The sequence below is a fragment of the Sciurus carolinensis genome, chromosome 6 (assembly GCF_902686445.1).
Source record: "Sciurus carolinensis chromosome 6, mSciCar1.2, whole genome shotgun sequence".
NCBI classification, from domain to species: Eukaryota; Metazoa; Chordata; class Mammalia; order Rodentia; family Sciuridae; genus Sciurus; species Sciurus carolinensis.
The window spans coordinates 146,132,976-146,154,620 of record NC_062218.1 but is presented as its reverse complement, the minus strand read 5'-3'; the positions used below and the strand labels follow the sequence as shown (position 1 = coordinate 146,154,620).

General features: G+C 47.0%; 1 protein-coding gene across 3 annotated transcripts in view; it reads right to left on the bottom strand.

The window, feature by feature from the left end:
* Positions 1 to 21,645, bottom strand: part of Cyfip2 (cytoplasmic FMR1 interacting protein 2) — a 120,398-nt gene that overhangs the window by 74,845 nt on the left and 23,908 nt on the right. For all 3 annotated transcript variants that reach the window (XM_047555450.1, XM_047555449.1, XM_047555451.1), the window contains exons 4-13: positions 18,495 to 18,572; positions 16,921 to 17,022; positions 16,603 to 16,784; positions 14,397 to 14,493; positions 12,647 to 12,775; positions 10,060 to 10,164; positions 7,603 to 7,694; positions 5,537 to 5,654; positions 3,108 to 3,227; positions 2,484 to 2,609 (exon numbers count right to left, since the gene is read on the bottom strand). In XM_047555450.1, the coding sequence (XP_047411406.1) occupies positions 2,484 to 2,609; positions 3,108 to 3,227; positions 5,537 to 5,654; positions 7,603 to 7,694; positions 10,060 to 10,164; positions 12,647 to 12,775; positions 14,397 to 14,493; positions 16,603 to 16,784; positions 16,921 to 17,022; positions 18,495 to 18,572 (1,149 nt within the window). The remainder of the gene's footprint in view (positions 1 to 2,483; positions 2,610 to 3,107; positions 3,228 to 5,536; positions 5,655 to 7,602; positions 7,695 to 10,059; positions 10,165 to 12,646; positions 12,776 to 14,396; positions 14,494 to 16,602; positions 16,785 to 16,920; positions 17,023 to 18,494; positions 18,573 to 21,645) is intronic.

Here is a 21,645-nt window from a genome sequence, read left to right as displayed (position 1 = left end):
AGGATAAAACCTCTCAATGCATAGCAAATTGAGGACTAGAAGCAAGTACAGCAAAATGTCCCTGGTGGTTTTGTTTGGATGACATTTTGAGGCTGCAGGAAGGTAAGGGCAGAGGTGGAGTTGAAGGAGCATCTTCTAAATTTCCTACAGCCCATACACATTCCTTTTATATGAAAAGAGATACATGAACAGTTTCACAAAGTTGCATAGACCCTCTGACTGTCCTGGTTTAAACAGGTTTGAGGATGACGGTCTCTTCCTATGGTGATGACCCGGAAACTTTCAAGTTGACTATTAGTGATGGAAAAGCAAGAGATCAGAGAGCCACTCGGGACAATGTTGAGTGTGATTCCAATATTTTTCCTGTCTGAAGTTATACCACTGAACCTCCATCCTTTAAAGTGTAGCCTCTAACTTCTCACATTTGCATGATCTTTTAGTCTTTCAGAGTTCATCTACAGCCATTATCTTACTTGACAATTATTGTTTGATTCTTAACAATAACCCCAGGATGGGGCAGGATGGAGATTATGAGTCAAGTTGAGCGTGGTGGGGCATGTCTGTAATCCCAGTGACTCGGGAGGCTGAGGCAGGAGGATTCCAAGTTCTAGGCCAGGCTCAGCAACTTAGTGAGACCTTGTCTCAAAATAAAAATTAAGGGGCTGGGGTTGTGGCTCAGTGGTAGAGCACTTGCCTAGCATGTGTGAGGCACTGGATTCAATTCTCAGCACCACATGTAAATAAATGAATAAAATAAAGGTCTATCAACTTCTAAAAATTTTTTTAAATAAAAATATTAAAATTAAAAGGGCCATGGATACACCTCAGTGGTTAAGCACCCCTGAATTTGATCCCAAGTATCAAAAAATATATATTATTACTTTGATTTTACAAGCTGAGGCTCAGAGATGAAGTGACAATAGGGCCCAGGGTTAGCGTTCAGGACCAACTTAGACCAGTCTCTCATAGGCTTCTGATGCTCAAAACAAAGTGGCTGTCACAATGAAACGTGAATAAAATTTCCTCCCAATAATTATTGTGTAAGTAAACAAACAAAAAACAATTCAAAAGGTTACCAAGTGGGAAGTAAGGGTGTTCCCTCCAGAAATTACTACTATTAAGGGCTTTGCATATATAAATAAAAATTTATGTCTTTCGGTTTTGAACAAATATACAAAACTGTATTTAGTATAAATAGGGTCATTTTAAATGCTGTTCTTTGTTTTTCCCCCACAGGCCTGCAGATGTATAGCAGGGCCTTGTGCATGCTAGGCAAGTGCTCTACCACTAAGCCGATCCCCAGCCCTGCTTGTTTGTTTAACTTAGCAATATAGGGTGCACTGCCTTCCACATAGGGACATCTATTTTAGTGACTGCATAGCATTCTATGATATAGTTATATTTTAATTTATTTACCTGGCTTCATGTTGAAGGACATTTAAGTTGTTTCCCATATTCTGGTATAATAAACAATGCGATGATAAATAACTATGTACCTACTACGTCTCTCTACATTTGGCTTATTTCCTGGGACACATTCCCAGAAAAACAACTACTGAAACAGTAATCAGGTGTAAACATTAAAAATGTGGATACTATTAACGGATATGGAGAATAAAACATTCCCTGAATAATGAGACCTGAGAAAAGGAAAAGGGAGTAAAAATGAAGGTCAAGCATTGACAGCTTTCGTCTCCCAAGACAATGTTTTCCAGATGCTGGCTAAAGGCAGAGAGGAGATGTTTTATCATCCTCAAAAGAAACAAACTCTGGGAGGCATTAATCTCCTCTAAAGTGAATCCTCTTCAGATGCTGTGCACAGACCTTGACCAAAAAAGGCCCACACTCCTGACTGTCCAAGCAAACCTCTACAAGTTCACTAGACCACCCCTCAAAATCACCTATGTAAACCCAGGTCCTTTCTTTGTTCAGTGGCTCATTTTCCACCAGGAAAGTGGGTCCACCGGCACCATTTCATCCCCCTGAATAAAGAGCTGAGATGACCCGTGAGGTTTGCGTCCTGTGGGTCTTTTTGTGCTAACACCTATGACCAGCTTGCCCTTGCAAAAGCCATAAAATGCAGACAGGCCACCAAAGACCAGAGAATGTCTACTTCCCCAGTCCCGCCTGCAAGGGGCATCGTGTTTTGAATCTTCGCTCTCCTGGTTGGTAAAGGTCACTTCTCATTCTGGTTACAATTTACATCGTCGGCCACTCATCCTTCTGGGTATCTTTTCATATAACTTTTAGCCTGTATTTTTTATTTTTTAATTTTTTGCCCTTTTTTTCTTAAGGAGTAAACATTTTCCTTTGGACTTTTGAGAATGGAATGGGTTTCTAAACGTTTCTGAATAACGGCTTTTGACAGAGATTAATCTGGATGGGAGACGGGGCCAGGGAAAAGCATGTAGCCCGAGAGGCCCAGTGTGGTCTGTCCGCGTGGTCAGCGGCCCTGGGCAGGGTGGAGAGGCTGGCCTCCCTACCTCCACGAAGGCGAACTTCTCCTCGCTGGTGTAGTTGTAGCGCGTGGCCCTCTCGTATTCCTCCGCCGTGCCGGGACAGTCCTTGTTGCAGAACTTGTCGGTGGGGTGAACCAGCTTCCAGGAGTACTGGAGAGAGAAGGAACAATCCCAACGTCCATCAACTGCTGGACGTGGCTTATCAAACGTGGCTTACCCGGGTCTTGGGAGATTATTCAGTCACTAAGAGGGGAAAGGTACTGATTCATGCTCCGAAGATGAACTTTGGAAATGTGTGACATCAAGCCACATACAAAAGCCCAGGTGCTTTATGAGTTTTTTGTAGGAAAAATTCAGAATAGGGAAATGTACAGAAACAGAAAGGTGATTGCTTAAAGCTGGAGGGATTAGAAGGTGTGATGATAACAGGATTTCTTTTTATAGTGATAGAGATGTTCTCAATTTGACACTGGTTAGACAACTCCGTGAACATAGTAAAAGCCAAGGAAATCACACTCTAAGTGGCGAGTGGTATGGTGTGTGAATTAGGTGCATCTCCATACCGTCATCAGCAGAGGGGACAGGCAGGACAGGAAGCCTCTAAGTGAATGAAGGTCAGAGCGAGGCCCTGTGTCCCGGGACACCTACCACCTCCATGACGTGGGCACTCCACTTGGATAACAGCTGCAGGCCCCGCAGGGCCAGGTCGAACAGCTCCCGGTACTCCTCGTCCGACTTCTGGCTGTCCAGCCCCGAACCTGTCACCACCTGGGGGACATCCACCACGGCTCACTGTCACGTGCCTGGCACTCTTGTATGCTTCTTACCGACTCCCCCCAAGAACTCACAGGAAGTGATTATGCCCCCTCGACAGGTGAACTGGGCTCAGACAGGTGCCTTGCTGAAGGTCACATGCCTGTAAATGGCTGGAGTCCCAATTCAGGAGGCACAGTGCCAGAGCCCCACTCACCACCTGGGGGCAAAGCGGCACAGGCTTCAGATCTTTTCTGACCGTATTCCAAGTAGGAAGGGCAGACTACAGTGAATCAGGCACACATCCTTGCACGAAGATCTTAAATATGTATATGGAAGCAAGCAGCCCTAATGTCCACACCACAATCTGACTCTTAGTACATGGGACTCCAATTTTCTATTCTATTGCATATAGAACACTCATCACAAGTCATTCAGCTAAAATCTACCAATAGCCCCCAAATCAAAAACTTGGTAGTGATTTCTCAGTCATGTGCAGAGGTGTGTAAATTCCCAGCTGAGGGTGGACAAGATGACTCTGTTCCTGTTCAGCTCTCATGGAAACAAGCGTCCCTTTCCAGTCTACTTAGTGCCATGGGGTCCACATTTTTGGGCTTTGCTGATGATTTCACAAGTTAAAATGGCCATAGGCGTAAGACTGATGTGCTGTAACAATGTCCCTACTTGCGCAAATGTATAAGGTGCTTTATGGAAACACTCCATATGATAGGTAAACGTCATTCAGACATAAGTCACAGTGCTTTGGGCCCTCAGGTAATGTCAATGAGTCAACACTGTATAACACCTAAGGTGGCTTTAAACAGAAACATGTCTAAATCTTCATCAGTAGATGAACATGCTGTGCCCAGAGGCTCATAGGAACCAAACTGTACATTCTCCTTGGATCAATTGTTCAGTAGTTGCTAGTTCAGGGTTCATGGTTACTTTAAAGAATATGGCTACTGCAAACAATGAAAACTGACTTGCTACATACTGTTACGGAGCATGCTCACTTGACCCTCTGTGTCCAGGGCCCTGCATCCAATGGATTTACACAATAGTGGATGAAAAAAGATTCAGAAAAAAATGCATGTACACACTTTTTCTTGTTGTATAATACTATATAGCAATTATTTATATAGCATTTTCATTGACTTGGGTATTACAAGTAATCTAGAGATAATTTAAAGTATGTAAGAGGATGCATGTAGGTTATATTCAAATACTACACTATTTTATACAAGGACTTCAGTACTGTTGGAATTTGATATCAGCAGAGGTCCTAAAATAAATCACCTATGGATACTTTAAAAGAAAGTTGCCTCGGGTCAGACATATCCTTGGAGTCCACTAAAACCTGACTATGAATGAAGGAGTCTAGCCCTTGGATAAATGATTTTTTGTGACTCATTTCAGTTGATTGGCACATTTGGTAAGAAAGATCAACCTTGTCCACTGGGTCGTTGGTTGGATGACCACACTGCCTGCATTTGTCAGACTAACCCCATTTCAAATAGATTGCTCCAAGGTCAAAGATATTTCTCCAGTTTGGTTTTGGGGGAGAAAAAAAAAAAGGTTCTTACGGCTGCTGGCCACACGGTGGAACCAGAGAGCAGCCCGATGCCCGATGGTTCAAGATGATGGAGCTCAGCGGTGCCCGTTTATCCAAAAGCACATGCAGTTTATTAGGAGGCCGTCCACAGGGAGCGACCCAGAAACCAGGCACCGAAATATGGCACAGCACACATTCCAGGCCACATCATCTCATTTTTCAGTGACTCTTTTGGGGTAGATACTGTTGTTACTCCCATTTTTTAAATAAATATATTTTTAAAATTTTAATTGATACATCGTAACTACATATAGTTATAGGGTGCAGTGTGACTTTTCAACACATGTACATGTCTGAGGATCAGATCAGGGGAATTGGCATTATCTAGCTCATCAGACATTTATCATATCTTTGTGTTGGGAAGCTTCAAAATCCTCTCTACTAGCTGCTCTGAAATAACTGTCGTCAACCAGTTATCCAACTATGTTACAGAACACTAGGAGTTATTCCTCCCATCCAACCATCTTCTCTCCATTACTCCCTCTGTATACCCTTCCCAGGCTTTAATATTACACCCATTGTGCAGATGAGGAAACTGAGGCACAGAGATGTTGAATAACTTGCAAAGGGCAGAGACAGAACCAAAATGAACCCTGGATCTATCTGGCTGTAAGTATCCATGCTGCAGGCAGCTCTGCCCTCCTGCCCCAGATGTGTGTTCCTGCTCTTTCCAGCTGCCCCTCACGCCTCCATCCCAGCAGCCAGAGCTCACCTCGCTGTTGCTGTAGCGAGCGAGCTCTGAGATGAAGCGGATGTGGTCATCCCGGATCTGAACCATCTGCTCGCAGATGTTGTACTGGGGGCTGATGCTGCTCTGCGTGCACGTCCACCTGGGTAGAAAACCACAGGGTCAGAGCAGGGCCAGCCCCAGGCTCCTGGGTGGGACACGCTCCTTCCACGCCCTAGTTGCTCCTGGTCCTCAGCCAACATGGCTGCTCCCTGGGTGAGCCAGAAAGAGGTGTCCTGAGTCTGCTAAGTATGGCGCTGTGGAGACCACAGGCTTCGAGGAACAGTCCTCCTCCTCTTCCTCCTCCTTGTGGCCAGCCTCCTCCAAGACCCAACCACAGGCCTTTCCAGATAGTGGGTCCACAGTACTTACCAGTTCCACAAGGGTGGGGCTGGGGATCACAGCCTTTCTAGGGGTACAAGGTTGGAATCCAAGAAAAGAAAAGGCAAGGTGGCCAATTCTCTGAACCTGTCCCCTGACTCTAAGAACACTGGTGCGGTGGTAGCGGCTGGCTCTGGAGGGGCCCTTGAGCTGGACTGACTGGGACAACTCGAATGGGTGTGTGCCTCCTTTCCAGGGTGGCCCAGTAACATGGACACAACCACAGTGAGAAGGCCAGGACCCCTGGGACGCAGGGCTGGAATCCTTCTCCTGCCCCATCTCTTTCCCCCTTCCCTGTCCTCTTCTTCCTCTCTACCTTTCCTGAAAGATGTCATCAGGAACTCCACCCTGCATGACTGGTGGTGCACACCTATAATCTCAGCAGCTCAGGAGGCTGAGGCAGGAGGATGGCAAGTTCAAGGCCAGCCTCAGCAACTTGGCAAGGCCCTAAGCAACTCAGTGAGACCCTGTTCAAAAATAAAATACAAAAAGGGCTGGGGATGAGGCTCAGTGGTAAAGCACCCCTGGGTTCAATCCCTGGTACCAAAAAAAGAAAAGAAAGAAAACCCATCCTGCACTGGAGAGAAAATGAATGCATGAAAGTCCTCAGTCCCCTTCTTGTCTTCTGCTGTCCAGAGTGAGTGACCCAGCAGAGGACTGAGCATGAGCACCACACGGGGCAGAGGAAGATTTTGGAGAGAAGTTAATATTTTAAAAGGAGCCCTGCAGTGGTTCTCCCCGGGGTGCTCAGAACAGCCAGCCTTCCTCCCGCTTGTACTTTGCCTTCCTTTATTTTGAGTTACTTGGAGGGACAGAGAGACCACCACTCAAGCCTCTGACTCCCTGCCCTGGTCATACACCAGCCCTCCCAGCCAGTGTCACATGGTCGAGAAGCCAGGAAGGAAAGGGGCAGAAAGTGACCACCTCATTCCTGGCCCGGGCTCCTCCCTCCCGGCAGCCCCTGAGGATGGAGGCCCTGGGTTCCCTGGGAGCTCACTGCAGGGGCTCCACTGCTCTCCTTTTAAGACACTGAATTCTCACCGGTGACCACAGGGTGGCCAGTTCCCCTCCACTTGGAAAAGCCATGTCCACTCAGCCCTGGGTGGAATGCACTCAGAAGCCACCTCCGTAAGGGCCTCTGAGATCAAAGCAGGTGGAAGAAGTTGAAGTCAGATGTCCTCCAAGTCCGGTGAGCCACTGCTACCGCAGACCTCAGCGCGGATGCCTTGGAATCATGGTTTATCAGATGACCCCAGGGGAGCGTCGGCTCTCGTCACACCGCAACCACGCCGGCCCCACTTCACCATGCACTTACTGCGCGGTCACAGAACTTGAGCAGGGTCGGGGACATGAAGCTGGCCATCGAGAGCCAGTCACTCCTCCCCACTTCTCAGGGAAGGACTCCTGCTGTCCCTCTGAGGGGACGCCATGGGCTACCACTAGCAGGATGAGGGACGTGGCTGTGCTCTGAGCCCTTTTGAACCTGGCAGCAAAGGGCGGATAGAAAAGGGCTCGAGCACCCTCCGCTGCTCCCTCCGCTGGCACCAGCGATCTGAGGGTCCACCTGCCCAGGGCTCTGGGGAGGGAGGAGGGACTGAAGTGGTCCCTCGGCCCCCTGCCCGGGCCGGGCGTCCTCGCAGGAGCCTAGAGACATTACGGCAGGCACTCACTTGGACTTGTTCTCTTCATAGTGAGCACTGGTCTTAATGTATCTGGCCAGCTCTATCTGCATGTCGCCGAACAGGGGCACCACCTGCAGCTGCTGCAAAGGAAGCAAACACAGCGCGTGAGACGCGGCGGAGGCGGGGCAGCTGCCTTCCCCAGCGGGGTGGCGAGCCTCGTGTGCGCCTGGGGGCTGGCCCCTTGTTTCTGCTTCTGATGATGCTACTGTGTGAACCTAGAACCACAAGGAACCTGGGCTGGCAGACAGGTCCTCCCCTGCCTCTAACCAACTCTGTGTTCTAGGCAACTGAGCTCAGAGAGGCAAAGTGACTTGTCTAAGGTCACACAGCCAGAACAGTGGATGAAGGCTGAGGACCAGACAGCCAGCCCTGCAGTGGAGGGTTCTTTCTGTTCCAGTGTTTCCCTGCTGCTCCAGAAGGTAAGCGACTCCCGGCCCAAGGCCAGGGCAAAGGGAAGGGAGACTGGCATCTACTGCCTGCCCCTCAGGCACTAGATACTGGGCCAAACACTTCAGAAGTATTATCTTGATCCACACAAAAACCGTGTAAAGCTGGGCATGGTGGCCCATGCCTGTAATCCCAGGGGCTTGGAAGGCTGAGGCAGGAGGATGGCAAGTTCAAGGCCAGCCTCAGCAACTAGTTTTTTCTTCTAACGCTGTTTTATATTTTTTAAAAGTTTTTACTTTAGTGACATATTCTATATATAGAATGTATTTTGGCAGACTATACATACATAAAGTATAACTTATTCTATTAGTTTCCTGCTCTTGTGGTCATACATGATGTGGAGTTACCCTGGTTGTGTATAAAAATACAAGGCTAGGAAAGTTGTGACCAATTAATTCTGTCTTTCCTATTCCCCTTCCCTCTCCTTTCCATTCATTACCCTTTGTCTAGTTCAATCTATTTCTATTATTCCCCTCCCCAACCTCCCTTGTTTGGGGTTAGCACCCATGAATCAGAGAAAACATTTGGTTTTTTGGGACTGGCTTATTTCACTTAGCATGATATTCTCCAACTCCATCCATTTACCAGCAAAGGTCATATTTCATTCTTCTTCGTTAGCCTTGGCAGCATAGTGGGGCCCTAAGTAACTTGGTGAGACCCTGTCTCTAAATAAAATACAAAAAAGGGCTGGGGATGTGACTCAGTGGTTAAGCACCCCTGGATTCAATCCCTGGTACCAAAAACAAAAACAAAAAAAAAAAAAAAAAAAAGGAGAAGAAGAAGAAAAGAAAAGAAAGAAAAACTGCGTGAAGTCAATGCTGTTATGTTCATTTCACTGACATACTGAGAGATAGGCAGCTTGGTGACGTCTCATAAACTTAGAGAGCCAGGATCGTGACCCAGGGCTCTGACTCAGCTCAGCGACCCCACTGAATCCTTGAGGGAGCCCTCGGAGTAGATCTCCTCAGCATTCACAGTTCTCAGACAAGAACTCTCGGTTCCAGGGAGACTGAGGGACGTTCCCAAACCCCTTCAGCCGTGAAGCAGCAGAGTCAGACCCTAACTCAGGCCTGTCAGTGGAGAGGGAGTCCCCTTGGTCACACCTGTTTTACCCACACTGACTCAAGGCAGATTTGACAAGGGTCTCCCATGATAAACCCTGTTTTCATCTAGGGCTGGTCTAAGTAAAAGTTTCAGGCTTGAAAAGAAGCCAATTCAAGCAGAAAAACAAGATTCCTCTTGCTCTCCTTGACCTCAAAGAGGAGACGGGACCCAGGCCCCGCTGGGCGCCCTCCACGCAACACCTGCCTGGGATCTTACTAGTTATGTGAAACTGGGCATTCCCATGTCTTAGCTGAGAGCAGCTTCATGCCTGCAGGACCCAACGTGAGAAAACACTAATGACATGAATTAAAAAAAAAAAAAGAAATCAAATCTCAAAGGCTTGACTTGACTGCAGGTTTTGTTTTGAAAGATTTGGGGACAAAAGATTAAATCTCAGAGGCACTAAAAGGACTGAGTGCATGGTAGAGGCCAATGAGGCTTTTGCCTGATGGGAGGGAGGCCCAGGGGCCTCTAGTGGGCCAGGGAAGAGGCTGTGATTTTACAAATGGGAATCCACTTAAAATCCAGCCTTTAGCCCTCCTACTTCATTGAGTGCTAGTTTATTCTGAAAATAAAAGGAGGCACCTCTTTCTTTAGATGACTTCTGGAAAGGGTAAAAGGAAAATGCAAAAAGAATCATAGTCCCCCCCGTGGAATCCCAGTTGAGCTGAGTTTGGGAACCACACCTGATTTTCCCGGGACAGCCTTCTCAAGTACAAACTCCTGTGCTGGGACAGCTGGAAGCTCTGCCACCCTATTCTCCTCCTGCTGGTGTCTTCGGAGATTAATCAACAGTTCCCCCTCTTTTCTGGTAAATTTCACTCCTGTCCCCAAAGTGCTCTTGGTGCTGGTGTAACCCTGGTCCCCTGCCCAGCCCCAGCGCCAGTGGCTGACCTTAAAGAACTTATCAATTTTGCTAAGGTTGATTCTCTTCTTGGCATCCAGTTTGTAAATATTACTGACATTTCCATCCATCAGGTAGAGGCCAAAGCCCATAACCTAGAATGAGAAAGGGCAGAGTGCAGATACTGTTCACATACACTGGAATTGTTTTTGAAAAAATGACCATCTAATGTACACACACACACACACACACACACACACACACACATTCATTATAGAAAACCCTTACATCTTCAAATAAAGACAGGAAACATGGGACTAATTTCAACTATAAATTTAGTATATTATGGCAGCCACTTCTTAAGCATTGACTGTATGGGCCAGAGACTGTGCTTAGGGCTTTAACAAATACTGCTATTGACCATAGTTCTTAATTCTGACTGCAATCTTGTGAGTCAAGTCAAGTCAATAAGGCAACAGCCTTATTCTATGGTTGAGAAAATCAGACACAGAGAGGTCAGACAGCTTGCCAAAGTCACAAAAATGAGCTGCAGAGACAGAATCCCAACCAGGATCAATTGACAAAATGCACACTTTTAGGTCCTTCTTGAGAGTAAAGAGTCTGATGCATAATATCTGGGGTGCAGCACCTTATAGGCACTTAACACTAAGAAATGGTAAATGTAAAAGTATCTACCTTTTCCCCAAAAGAAATAACCATATAAACAAAGTCACCTGAAGAGAGACTGGTGAATTTATTTGTAAACAAATCTCTGCCAGGAAAGCCCCGTAAGTGGGTCAACATTCTTATTTCAACCCCCAAAGCTGGCTTGTTTTGCTCCTATGTCAAATGTACAGTTGAAGGGGTGTGAACAGATGAGGGGTATGGGACAGTCACTTCTCACTGTGCCTCTCTTTATCATCCAACACCTATGAGAGTCGAGGGGAAGACTGTTCAGGTAAGGAGGAAGACTGTTCAGGTAAGGAGGTAAGGTGGCATCCCTCCAGGGCACATCCTATGCTGCAGGATGAACGCCAGACTTTTCCTATTAAGGATGCATGGCGCCCCCTGGTGGCACCTGAGTTCATAAACACAAACTGCAGAAACACGAAATAGCTCAACAGCGTTGGAGGCCAGATTGAAGATGGTGGAGAATTCAGAGGGAGGTAGACTGGGAAGTTAGGATGTAGGGGAATTAAAGAGTGGTGAGAGAAAAAGGAGTGCTGGAGAATTTGAAGGCGGCATGTGACACTGCTTGGTGGGCTGGAGTGTAGTATCTAGCTCACGTTGGCAGCAAGCCTGGGCAGAGCTGGGTACTGCCCAGGCATGGTTTGAAGGTGGCTTGCCCCCAGGATCTCACGCAGGATTCTAATCCCCAAAGTCACATGTTAAGGGTATTAAGAGGATGAAAACTTAACCCCACGATGGTGTTTGGAGGTGGGTCCTTTGGAAAGGGATTAAATTAGATTAGCATATTATGATGGAGGACCCATGATTGAATCCTGGTGACTTCACATGGAGGGGAGAGAGACCACACAGAGATACATGAATTTTCCTGCCATGATGTGATATAGCCAAGGAGGACCTTCGCCAGAGCCTGTGCCATGCTGCTTGGACTTCCAGCCTCACAAACCGTGAGCTAAGTCAATCTCTTTTCTTTGTAGTTTATATCAGGTATGTTGACATATCAGTGAAATTGGGAACTAAGACACCCTAAACACTCAATAGAGGTACTGGAAATGTAAAGGCAGGAACACTAACCCAGGGTAGGGGAATCTCAAAATGCCAAAAGTAGCACGAGAAAGTGAGAAGAGAAAGAAAAGCTTCAGAAGATGAGGTTCAAGGAAGAAAGAATTGAAACAGGGGTTCTGAGGTGCATGTGAAGAATTGGAGAAAGTTGTTCATGTCAGTGCTGTAGCTATTGGAGAGAAATCAGAAACAATCTAAGCAGATGATGATACAATAAGGCTCATCTATGTGACCTTAGTCAATGGCTGCAAAATATTCCAAACACATTTAGGGACATCTGAGAAAAATTCTACATGCTTATGTATGCTGCATATTTTTTAAATATACAAGCATAGAAAAAATGAGAAGAATATACATTAAAATTCTGAATAGCCCCAGGTAAAAAGACTGTGAGAGGTTTAAATTTTTGAATGCTTTCCTGTATATTCTAGATTTTCCCCATTATTAATTTAAAAATAAAACTTGTGAACTTTTGAAATAATTGGGACCATTTGACAAAATAAAGCAAAAGCCCAAAGATTCTGTTTTCCCTTGGATTCAGCAATTTCTCTTCTAGAATGTTAAGCTTAACCAAAAGAGGTGCATAAAAGCTGTGCTACAAGGGTTTTAATGCAGTTTAGCAGACAACTATCCCACCCCAGGGGATGTGCTAAATAACAACATCCTCATAGAATGGAATAGTGGGCAGTCATTAAAAATTACATTGCAGAAATGTCCTTAATGACATCTTAAGGATGCACAGAACATATTCAAGGAGAAGACGATTATGTGCAGTAAGATCTATATCACTGTTTAAGTAAGAAATAGAAATATTATTCTTTAAAAATGATTTCAGGTAAGGAGCAGGTGGGAGGGCAAATTCCAGCTGCAGTGTGCGGTGGGGTTTACCTTGAGGAGCATGTGCTTCTCACTGGGGGTCAGGTACATCTTGTTCTCGTAGTAATCCACGCAGATGTTCACAATGTCAGCCAGCAGCTCCTCATAGCCAGGGATCACTTCCAGTTGCTGGTGGAGACACTAAAACAGCACGCCACCCTCAGATTACACGACAAACATGCATCCCCTCCTGCATCCTCACCTGCTGTACTCAGAAGATCCACAGTTTGGGCAGCAGTCACTGAACACATGACCCCACCAATGGACCAGGAGTCACAGATGGCCCCAGGGGGAGAGGAGCCTCCATGCCAGCCAGCCTGGTGCCTGAATCCCCTCATCGATGCCACCAAAATGGTTGGTTAGCCAGAGCTGATGTGCACCTCCCAAGCAGGAAACTCGCTCGCCTGGGAGGCCTGTTTTTGTCCCTGGCAATTGCATGGTAAGAAGCACTTTCTTAGGCAGAGCTGAAGCAGCTCAGCTCTGAAGACATGGACTCATCTATGCTATTTCATCAGACAAGGGCCGGGAGGACCCACCCAGGGGAGGCCGGCTGGGCTGGTAGGTGTCCCGGCAGGACACAGCAGTACAGAAAGACTTCCTGCAGAGAAGGATCTGAGGTCCCCAGCCCTGTCCTTTCTCCAAAGATGCAAACTGAGTCCCCGTGGGACACCAGAGAAGGGCACTGCTGGAGCTCTGTAGAGGCAGCAGGGGGCTCAGTCTCCTGGGGCCTCAGTCACTGGGCACTGAACAGAGCAGGAAGGCCCTGCCAACTCTGGGCCTCTGCCCCAGGGATCCTGGGAGATGCAGGGCCACTCAGCACTAACCTGGGTCCTGCCAAGATTCTCGCTGGCACCTGTTGAGGCTGAACTGACAGACAGGGGGATGAGTCAGGCTATGCTGGGTATAATGGGAGAGTGACAGCGGGATGGGCACGTCCTGCAAAGCAGTGAGCGAAACTCTGCCCTTCATCCTCCTTTCCTGGCTTCGCGTGTGCTGCGGTTTGGATATGAGGCATCCCCCCAAAAGCTCATGCATTAGGCAATGCGGGAGTGTTCAGAGGTGAAATGACTGGTTAGTCCACTGGATGGTTAATAATCTGAAAGGACAACTCGGTGGTAAATGGAGGCAGGCAGGATGCGGCCTGGACCCCTCGCTGTCTCTCTCTGCTTCCTGGCTGCCAGGAGCCGAGCAACTTTCCTCGACCATGTCCTTCCACTTGATGTTCTGCCTCCCCTCACGCCCAGAGCAATGGAGTCTGCCAACCAGGACTTGACTACTGAACCTGTGAGCCCAAAATAAATGTTTTCCTCCTTGAAGTTGTTGTCAGGTATTTTGATCACAGAGACAGAAACCTGCCCAATACAGCATGCTAAGGGCTTTTTTAAGCATTTCATTTATTTCTCACAATTGTCTGGTGAGATAAATTCTCATAATATGATCAAAATGGCAGACCTATTTTATAGATGAGAAAATTGAGGTCTAGACGTGCCCCAGGTGTTCCTGCTCCTCTGGGTGCTGGCCCTGCTCTCTGGGCCTCTACACTGGCTGAAGGCCTTCGGAAGACGAGACCTGGAGAGGACGGAAGGGCCAGCTGTGGTTGGGAGGGAGGCTGAAGGCTGCGGTGTTTTTTCCCTCTTGTGATAGGCAATGGAGACAGAAGATGTAGACAGCTCATTTGCTTGGGCTGGTGGTTCACACAGCCTCTAGGCCCCTTCCTGCTTCCCAAGATGCCAGGCAGGACCAACAAGGCGCATGCCCCCACCTGGGTGATCCTGTTGTGGTTGGCCAGGAACATGGACAGGTTCTGCGATTCCTGAATGGACTGGGGGTCCGCCATTTTCCTCAGGAACTGTGCCGCCCTGAAAGGCAGAGGGCAGGTGAGACAGAAGAGCACCATGAGCCTAAGGCACGTCACGTGGGCCCCCATTTCCACCCTACCCAGAGTGACACTGTCCCCTGAGGTAAACAAGCCCTGAGTGTCACAGGTGACTCTGAGCTCAAGAGAGAGTGCATTCTGGTGTGCTTTCTATGGGGTCTGTGACAGGGTACTCAGGACAGGGCACCTGAAATTCTAAGGCAGGGACACACTGAAAATCTCTGAAATCTCAGAAAGTTTACAGGGAGCCAGCCTCCACTGATGCAAGAGGGAGTGAAAGGAGCATCCCACGGCCCTGGCCCGCTGCACAGTGAGCCATGGAGACTCACCAACAGGATGCTCAGCTTTCCCTATGGGAAAACCTTGGCACTTCTCAAGCAAAGCTTTGCATGGAAAACAAGTCTATTTAACCTTGCAGGATTATACAATGAAGGCAGGACGGGTGTGGAGCACACAGGAACCTGTGGAAGCAGAGTGCCCCTGCCTCACTCAGGACACCACTGGTCCACGCGGGATGTCGATCATGCCATGATGGCAGTGGGGGCCATCACTGGTGAGGAGTTTGGGTACACGGTGAGCTATCTATGGCATCTCTGTGAAGTCGCTATTTCTGGGTCAGCTTTGACATGGGCTCTGCCTGTTGGGCACCACAGGTTTCATGGTATAACAGAAGAATCAACTGTGAGCATCAGTCTGCTCTCTCCAGGTACTCTGAGCCCAGGGAAAGTGTGGTTCTGGGGGAGGGTCCCTCCTCATCACTGGCATGGAAAATCCTTCCCACCAGGAGTCATTCGGGAGTTCATCTGAACCTCACATAACATGCAGGGGATCTGTTGTTTTTAACTGCTCTTAACTTCCCTCCTCCTGGGTGGCTGTGTCCTGATGTCTAGAGAGGAATGACCCCACCCCATTTTTAGACTTGGTCCTTTCTTCTAAGCTGATATGAACCCCCAACTCCACAGTAAGCAGTGTCCAATCAGAGCACCCCACTTCACCAGTGACTGATAGAGGGATCAGCACATGATCCAAGTTTGAATGACATCACTCTTCCCTGGGACCTATGCAAAAGCATTGGGAAGGAGGAGACTCCTAACTTTCCCTGGAAGTTGGTGTTGCTATCTGGCTGCTTGGAAGCTGCTGTCAAGCTGCTGGAGACCTCCACAGGGCAGAACCTGCCTGAGAAGGAAGCTGTTAGGGAAGTCCAGCGGAGGTGGGGAGACCCGGGGCTAACGTCATCATTTGGGCCCCTGGATGACTGGGTTCCATGAGCCAATTCATTTCATAAGCAGTTTGAATGACTTTCTAAGTCTTGCAGAAAATTTGTAGCTATGAGAGTCTTGATCTGGAATGTCCCTCAAAGGCTCATGCATCAAAGGCTTGGTCTCCACTGCAGCAATGCACAGAGGAGGGGCTTTGGGACAGTGACTGAATCACAAGGGCTCTGATCTCATCAGTGGATTAAGTCACCAATGGGTTTATAATTGAATGAGCTATTGAGAAGGGGTAGAAATTAGAGGGTGGGGCCTCGTTGAAGGAAGTAGGTCACTGGGGCTTGCCTTGGAAGGGTAATCTTGTCCCTGACCCCTTCCTTCCTCACTGCCCCCACCTGCTTCCTGGACAGCATAGAGCAACTTGGCTCTACCACGTACATCCCGCCATGATGTTCTGGCTCACCATGGGGTCAGAAACCATGGAGTCAGGTGACCATGGACTGAACACTGAAACCATAAGCCAAAATAAACCTTTTCTATTTCAAGTTGTCTATGTCAGGTATTTTGTCACAGCTACAAAAAGTTAACACAGTATCATTTTAAAATCATCTTATTGGTTCTATAATGCATGGGGAACAAAATTGCTCCTGTTCCATAGATGGAGAAATGAGGATCTAATCCATCTTGATATATAAGACCCCGCAAAGGTCAGGCTCTCCCCAGACTCAGCTCCACAGCCTATTCCTCAAGCCACGCCGACACGGGCCCGGTCCTGCTGTGTCTTGGGGAATGGCTAGTTTGGTACGAGAGAAGGCGCCTGTGAGAAGGGCGTGGGCCTCTCCCTCCAGCTGCCTAGCTGCCCTGCAGGAGAGGGTGCTGACCTCTTGTAGGCAGAGTGGTCATTCTTGACACTGCACTTCATGTTCTTCAGCTCGTCCAGGACGGCGAACATGTTGATGAACTTGCCCAGGGTCAGCAGGTAGGCCTCCGACACGAAGTCCTTCCTGCGCTCTGCGTGGCACAGCCGCTTCACCTCGCTGCAGAACCGCTCGATGGCCTTGCGCTGGAGGCAGAGGGGCAGAGGTGAGGAGGGGCGGCTGGGGCGTGGGGGGACAGTGGTACCAAGGGGCAAAGCCTGGTGTCCAGAAGACGGGGGGTCTTCTCAGGTCTACTGATGCAGACCCACCAGGCCAGCTCACCTGGAAGTACATGAACTTCATGAGTTTGGTGACCTCCGGCTCCAGCACCTCCACAGTCTTCTCATAGATCTCCACTCGGTTGGGCTGCTCGTTGCACTTCACCTGTGGGCAGAGGAGGGGATCAGCATCCTGGTGGTCCTGGGCCACACCTGTGGTCTTATGAATAAGGCCACTCTTTACCCTCATAGGCACGCCTGTTTGTTGGGATGGTAACTGATAAGGTCACTCCAGCAAGAGAAGGCTGGGGTGGGTGGCCCCACTCTGACTGGTCCAGTGGGTGGCACCAGTGCTACCCAGAGATTGGCTGCAGAAAAGGAACCAGATGGTCCCAAGACCAGCACTGTCCTCCCTTTCTTACCATTCCGTGCCATGACCAGGAGCTGTAGTACACAACCACAGGTCTCCCTCCTTTGGCCTCTTCCCCTGGCCCTGGTCAGATCTAAGCAAAGAGCAGTGTCCTGTCCCTTGCTCTGGATGAATCTCTGTCGCCATCCCCAGGCCAACGTTGGCCAACGTCAGGCTTGCCACTAAAAACCCATTCCCCTGCCCAGTGGTTTTCAACCAGTGTGCCCACCAGAATCACAAGGCAGATGCTTCACAACACATTCGCCAAGACCACCATCAGGTCGACTGAATCTGAAGACCAAGGAGAGGCGGTTCGAGGACACTCTTTATACCTGTTCAGAAATTCTCGAAATGGTAGCAAGTGCTAAATATCCATCCGTGGATGACTAAATTGGTACGACGATGTGATCACACAATACAGTGATGAACGCTTAGATGGAATGAGATAGATCTGCATGAATTGCCATGACAAGACGGTCCCAAGGTGACAGGTGAAAAATGTCACAGGACAGTAGGGAGAGTTGGATCCCATTTTTGTTAAGCAAAATGAAACTCTGTGTATTCATATCAAATAGAAACTGAAAGGCTAAAAAATACTATTAATCTACTAACAATAGCTATACCTGAGGACTAGAGGGAGAGCAGTAGTTTATACACCTGTGGTTTGTTGTGATGATGGAACTCATTAGTTATATGATAATGACAATGATGGTAAAAAAAAAGTGTCTGCTTTAATATGAAAAAAAAGTCAGTGATAATTTTTTAAAAGCAGAAGGTAGAATAATATAAAAGAAAAACAACACTATTATAAGTGATAAATGTACAAATTAATATTCACACCAGGAAGACAATCCAGAAGATGATGTAGCAAAGTGTTCCCAGTGATGATCCTATGGAGGAAGGTGGGCTTGGGTAGTGGGGCTGAGGGGTCTTGTATTTTACTTTACATCCTTCTGCAATGGTTTAGGTGTGAGAAAATCAGCATGTTCTGTTTCTGAAATAAGATACTATGCATACTGTGTACTGGGCAAACATTTATTTAAGTCCCTAGTCATCAGTCTTCTGGGAAGCTCTCTGAATGACTTCCGGATTCTTTCTTGGATGAGAGGAGGAACCCTGTCGCCTGGAGAAGCTCAGCAATCATTTGTGGGTGGGGGAAGAAGGAGTAAGAACCCTGCAGAGAGGCAAGAGAGACACACACACACACATACACGCAAGGACAGTCTCACCTGGGGAATAGCCCGGGAACAGCTGCGCCAGGTATACAGCATGACGGCGTACTCCTGTCCCTCCTCCAGCATTTCATTCTGAAACGGCAAAACACCCTCGGCAGTGAGAAGTGATATCCGAGCCTCAGGCTTCTTCAAGAGCCCTCACCATCTCATACCACAGGTGGTCTGTGAACCAGCAGCATCAGCACCGTTAGCTGGGGCACAGGAGAAACGTAGACTCTCCCCGAGTCTATGGAATAAGAAGCTGCATCTCAACAAAAGCCCCAGGTGACTCACGTGCACCATAAGAGTAAGAAGAACTGACCCAAATCATCCTCATCAGAAGTCCAAGGGCTCTATGACGAAACCCAGTTTTCAACAGATGGATGGCCACTTTGAAAAGGAGGAGATCTGCAGTTCCCACGGAAAAAGGTGTCCCAGATACAGTTAGTGGGAAAATAAGCCCAAGCAAAACTGTATGTAAATAGGTCAAAAAGCAAAACAGTAGTGATTATAAATATATACTAGATGTCAAAAAAAAAATTGGGTAGCATATGTGCTAAGCTCAGAATTACAAACTCTCTCTGGGTTGGAATACTTTGTTATTTTATGTATCTACTAGACTACTGTAATAGTACTATGATATACAGTAGATAAAAATGTTAAGAGCACACTACAATATATAATATACTACAATAACATGGCACTATCAGGTTCACACTTTGATGAGTGTCCACATTACTATTTCATAAGCAGGAGCATAATTAACATCAATGTGATAGAAACAAGCAACAACATTGAAATGAGCCGGAAAAACAGAGATGACTCATCCCCTGGACTGTGCCTTTGTGGAAAGAGCCCTCAACTCAAGGTATAAACATCTGGGCTCACATCCCAGGTTCATCACCCTCAGCCCTTTAGTCCACAAATCACTAAAATTCCCCATTTAATCATCTGTTAAAGTGATGATGAGATGATGATGGTGATGACGTCATAGAATTCTATGAGAATTGAATGGAAAGATCTCTCTAGGTGATGTGTAAAGGAATTTAGGACAACAGTCTAAACACCTAAAAAGGTGCCACAAAATATTAACAATAGAGTTACCATTTGACCCAGCAAATCCACTGCTGGTATACATATATGTGTGTGTGTGTATACACTCAAGAGAGCTGAAATCATGTCTGCACAGAAATTTCTGAGGATTTAGGATTCATGGGTGGCAGCATTATTCATAATAACTTAAAAGTAGAGATAAAGCTGGGCACAGAGGCACATGCCTGTAATCCCAGGTACTCAAGAGGCTGAGGCAGGAGGATCACAAGTTTGAGGCCTGCCTCAGTGATTCAGCAAGACCCTAAGCAATGTAGCAAGACCCTGTCTCAAAATAAAAAATAAAAAGGGTTGGGGATATAGCTCAGTGGTAAAGTGCTCATGGGTTAAGCCCTCAGTAACAATAAAAAAGAGAAGAAAAAAAAATCACAAACAACAAAAAAGTGGAAATAACTCAAATGTCCATCAACTGATGAAAAAAAAAGTATTACAGAGGGTACAACATGAATGAACTTTGAAAACATTACACTAAGTGAAAGAAGTCAGACACAAAAGGCCACTTGTTATATGATGTACTCAGATGAAATATCCAGGCTGTGCAAATCCACAGAGACAGAAAGTGCATTAGTAGTTGCCAGGGGACATAGGGAGGGAGGAAGGGGAAATGACTGCTAACAGGTTTTGGGTATCCTTTTGGGTGATAGAAATTAGATGGGGTGTGATTATATAATATTGTAAATAGGCTTAAAATAAAGCACTGAATTATACACTGAAAATGGTTTTATGTTATGAAAAGTATACCCCAAAATCCAATAAAGAGTAACACTAGGCCACATCTCATTGTGAATATCTGTATCTATTCAAAAATGTCCTTTTACTGATTTAATTTTAACTCTGCGTATCTTATCTATTTCATAATATCTTGTTAGGATAAGATCAGATTTAATTTGGAGTTTATTACTTTCTACAGTTCTATTTTCAACAGCGAATGTCTTTGACAACTCAGAATACGTTTAACATCAGTAACATGTTGTCCTTGAGATCAGAAAGAACCAAGATCAACCCGTGGGTGTCCTTCTGTCATCTGCTTCAAACACATGTCACAAAGGGGAAGTGACAGTAACATAAAGAACGTCTGTCTATTTTTAGCACCAAACTGCCCACAGCAGGTGTGGTGTGAACGCATTCATTCAATGAAAGCTTTACTGAGCACCCTTGGGTTCCGGGCTCCGTGCTGGAACAGGGCAGAGGAGAAGATGGGCGTGGACTCTCCCCTGTGGACAGTTCAGCTGACTTTCAGCTGGATTTGTTGCACAACTGACCTCAAACAAAGAGGCCAGGATGGTATGGCAGAAAGAGTCCTGGGTGGGGCCTTGGAAGACTTGAGTTCTGGCCCTGCCTCCTCTTGGACCCATCTTTCAACTTGTAAAGGTCATAGTTTCCTTATTTAGAAACAAGCCAAGCTTCTCAGAGTTGGAGAAAGTAAGACAACAGATTGCTCCCTAGAGCCTACAGAAACGAATGTGGCCCTTTAGGCACCTTGATCAAAAGCAGGAAGAACCACGTGGGACCTCTAAAGTACTTGTCAGTAAAGAAATCTGTGTTGTTTTAAGCCACAAAGAATATGATCACTTGTTACAGCAGCAACAGAACACTCATACAGTGACCCTCTAAGGCAGCCTGCTCCTTAGACTTCCCTATCAGTGTCCCTGACCTGACCTTTCCAGGACACCACAGTGTGGTTTCTGTTCCCCCGACCCCAGCAGATTGCTAGGCCGAATGGAGTTGAGCTCTGGTCTCTCATGTGCACATCCTCCTTGATACCCCCAATGCCATCACCCTAATCGTTAATGCCTCCAGGGTTGGGAATTTAATGACCCCAGTCCATTCGCTCTTCCTCAACTCATTCCTATTCCACACATAACAAACAAAAGAATTCTGCTCTGAACACCTTCCACTGTCTTTGGATTTTTACTGAATGAGTTAAAGCCCTGTGTTACAGGCTGAGTTGTGTGCTTCGCCCTCCCTCCACACAATTCATCTGTTGAAGCCCTAAACCCAGTACCTCGGAATGACTCTACTTGGAAATTGTGTGATTTTTTTGGTAGCAGGGAAG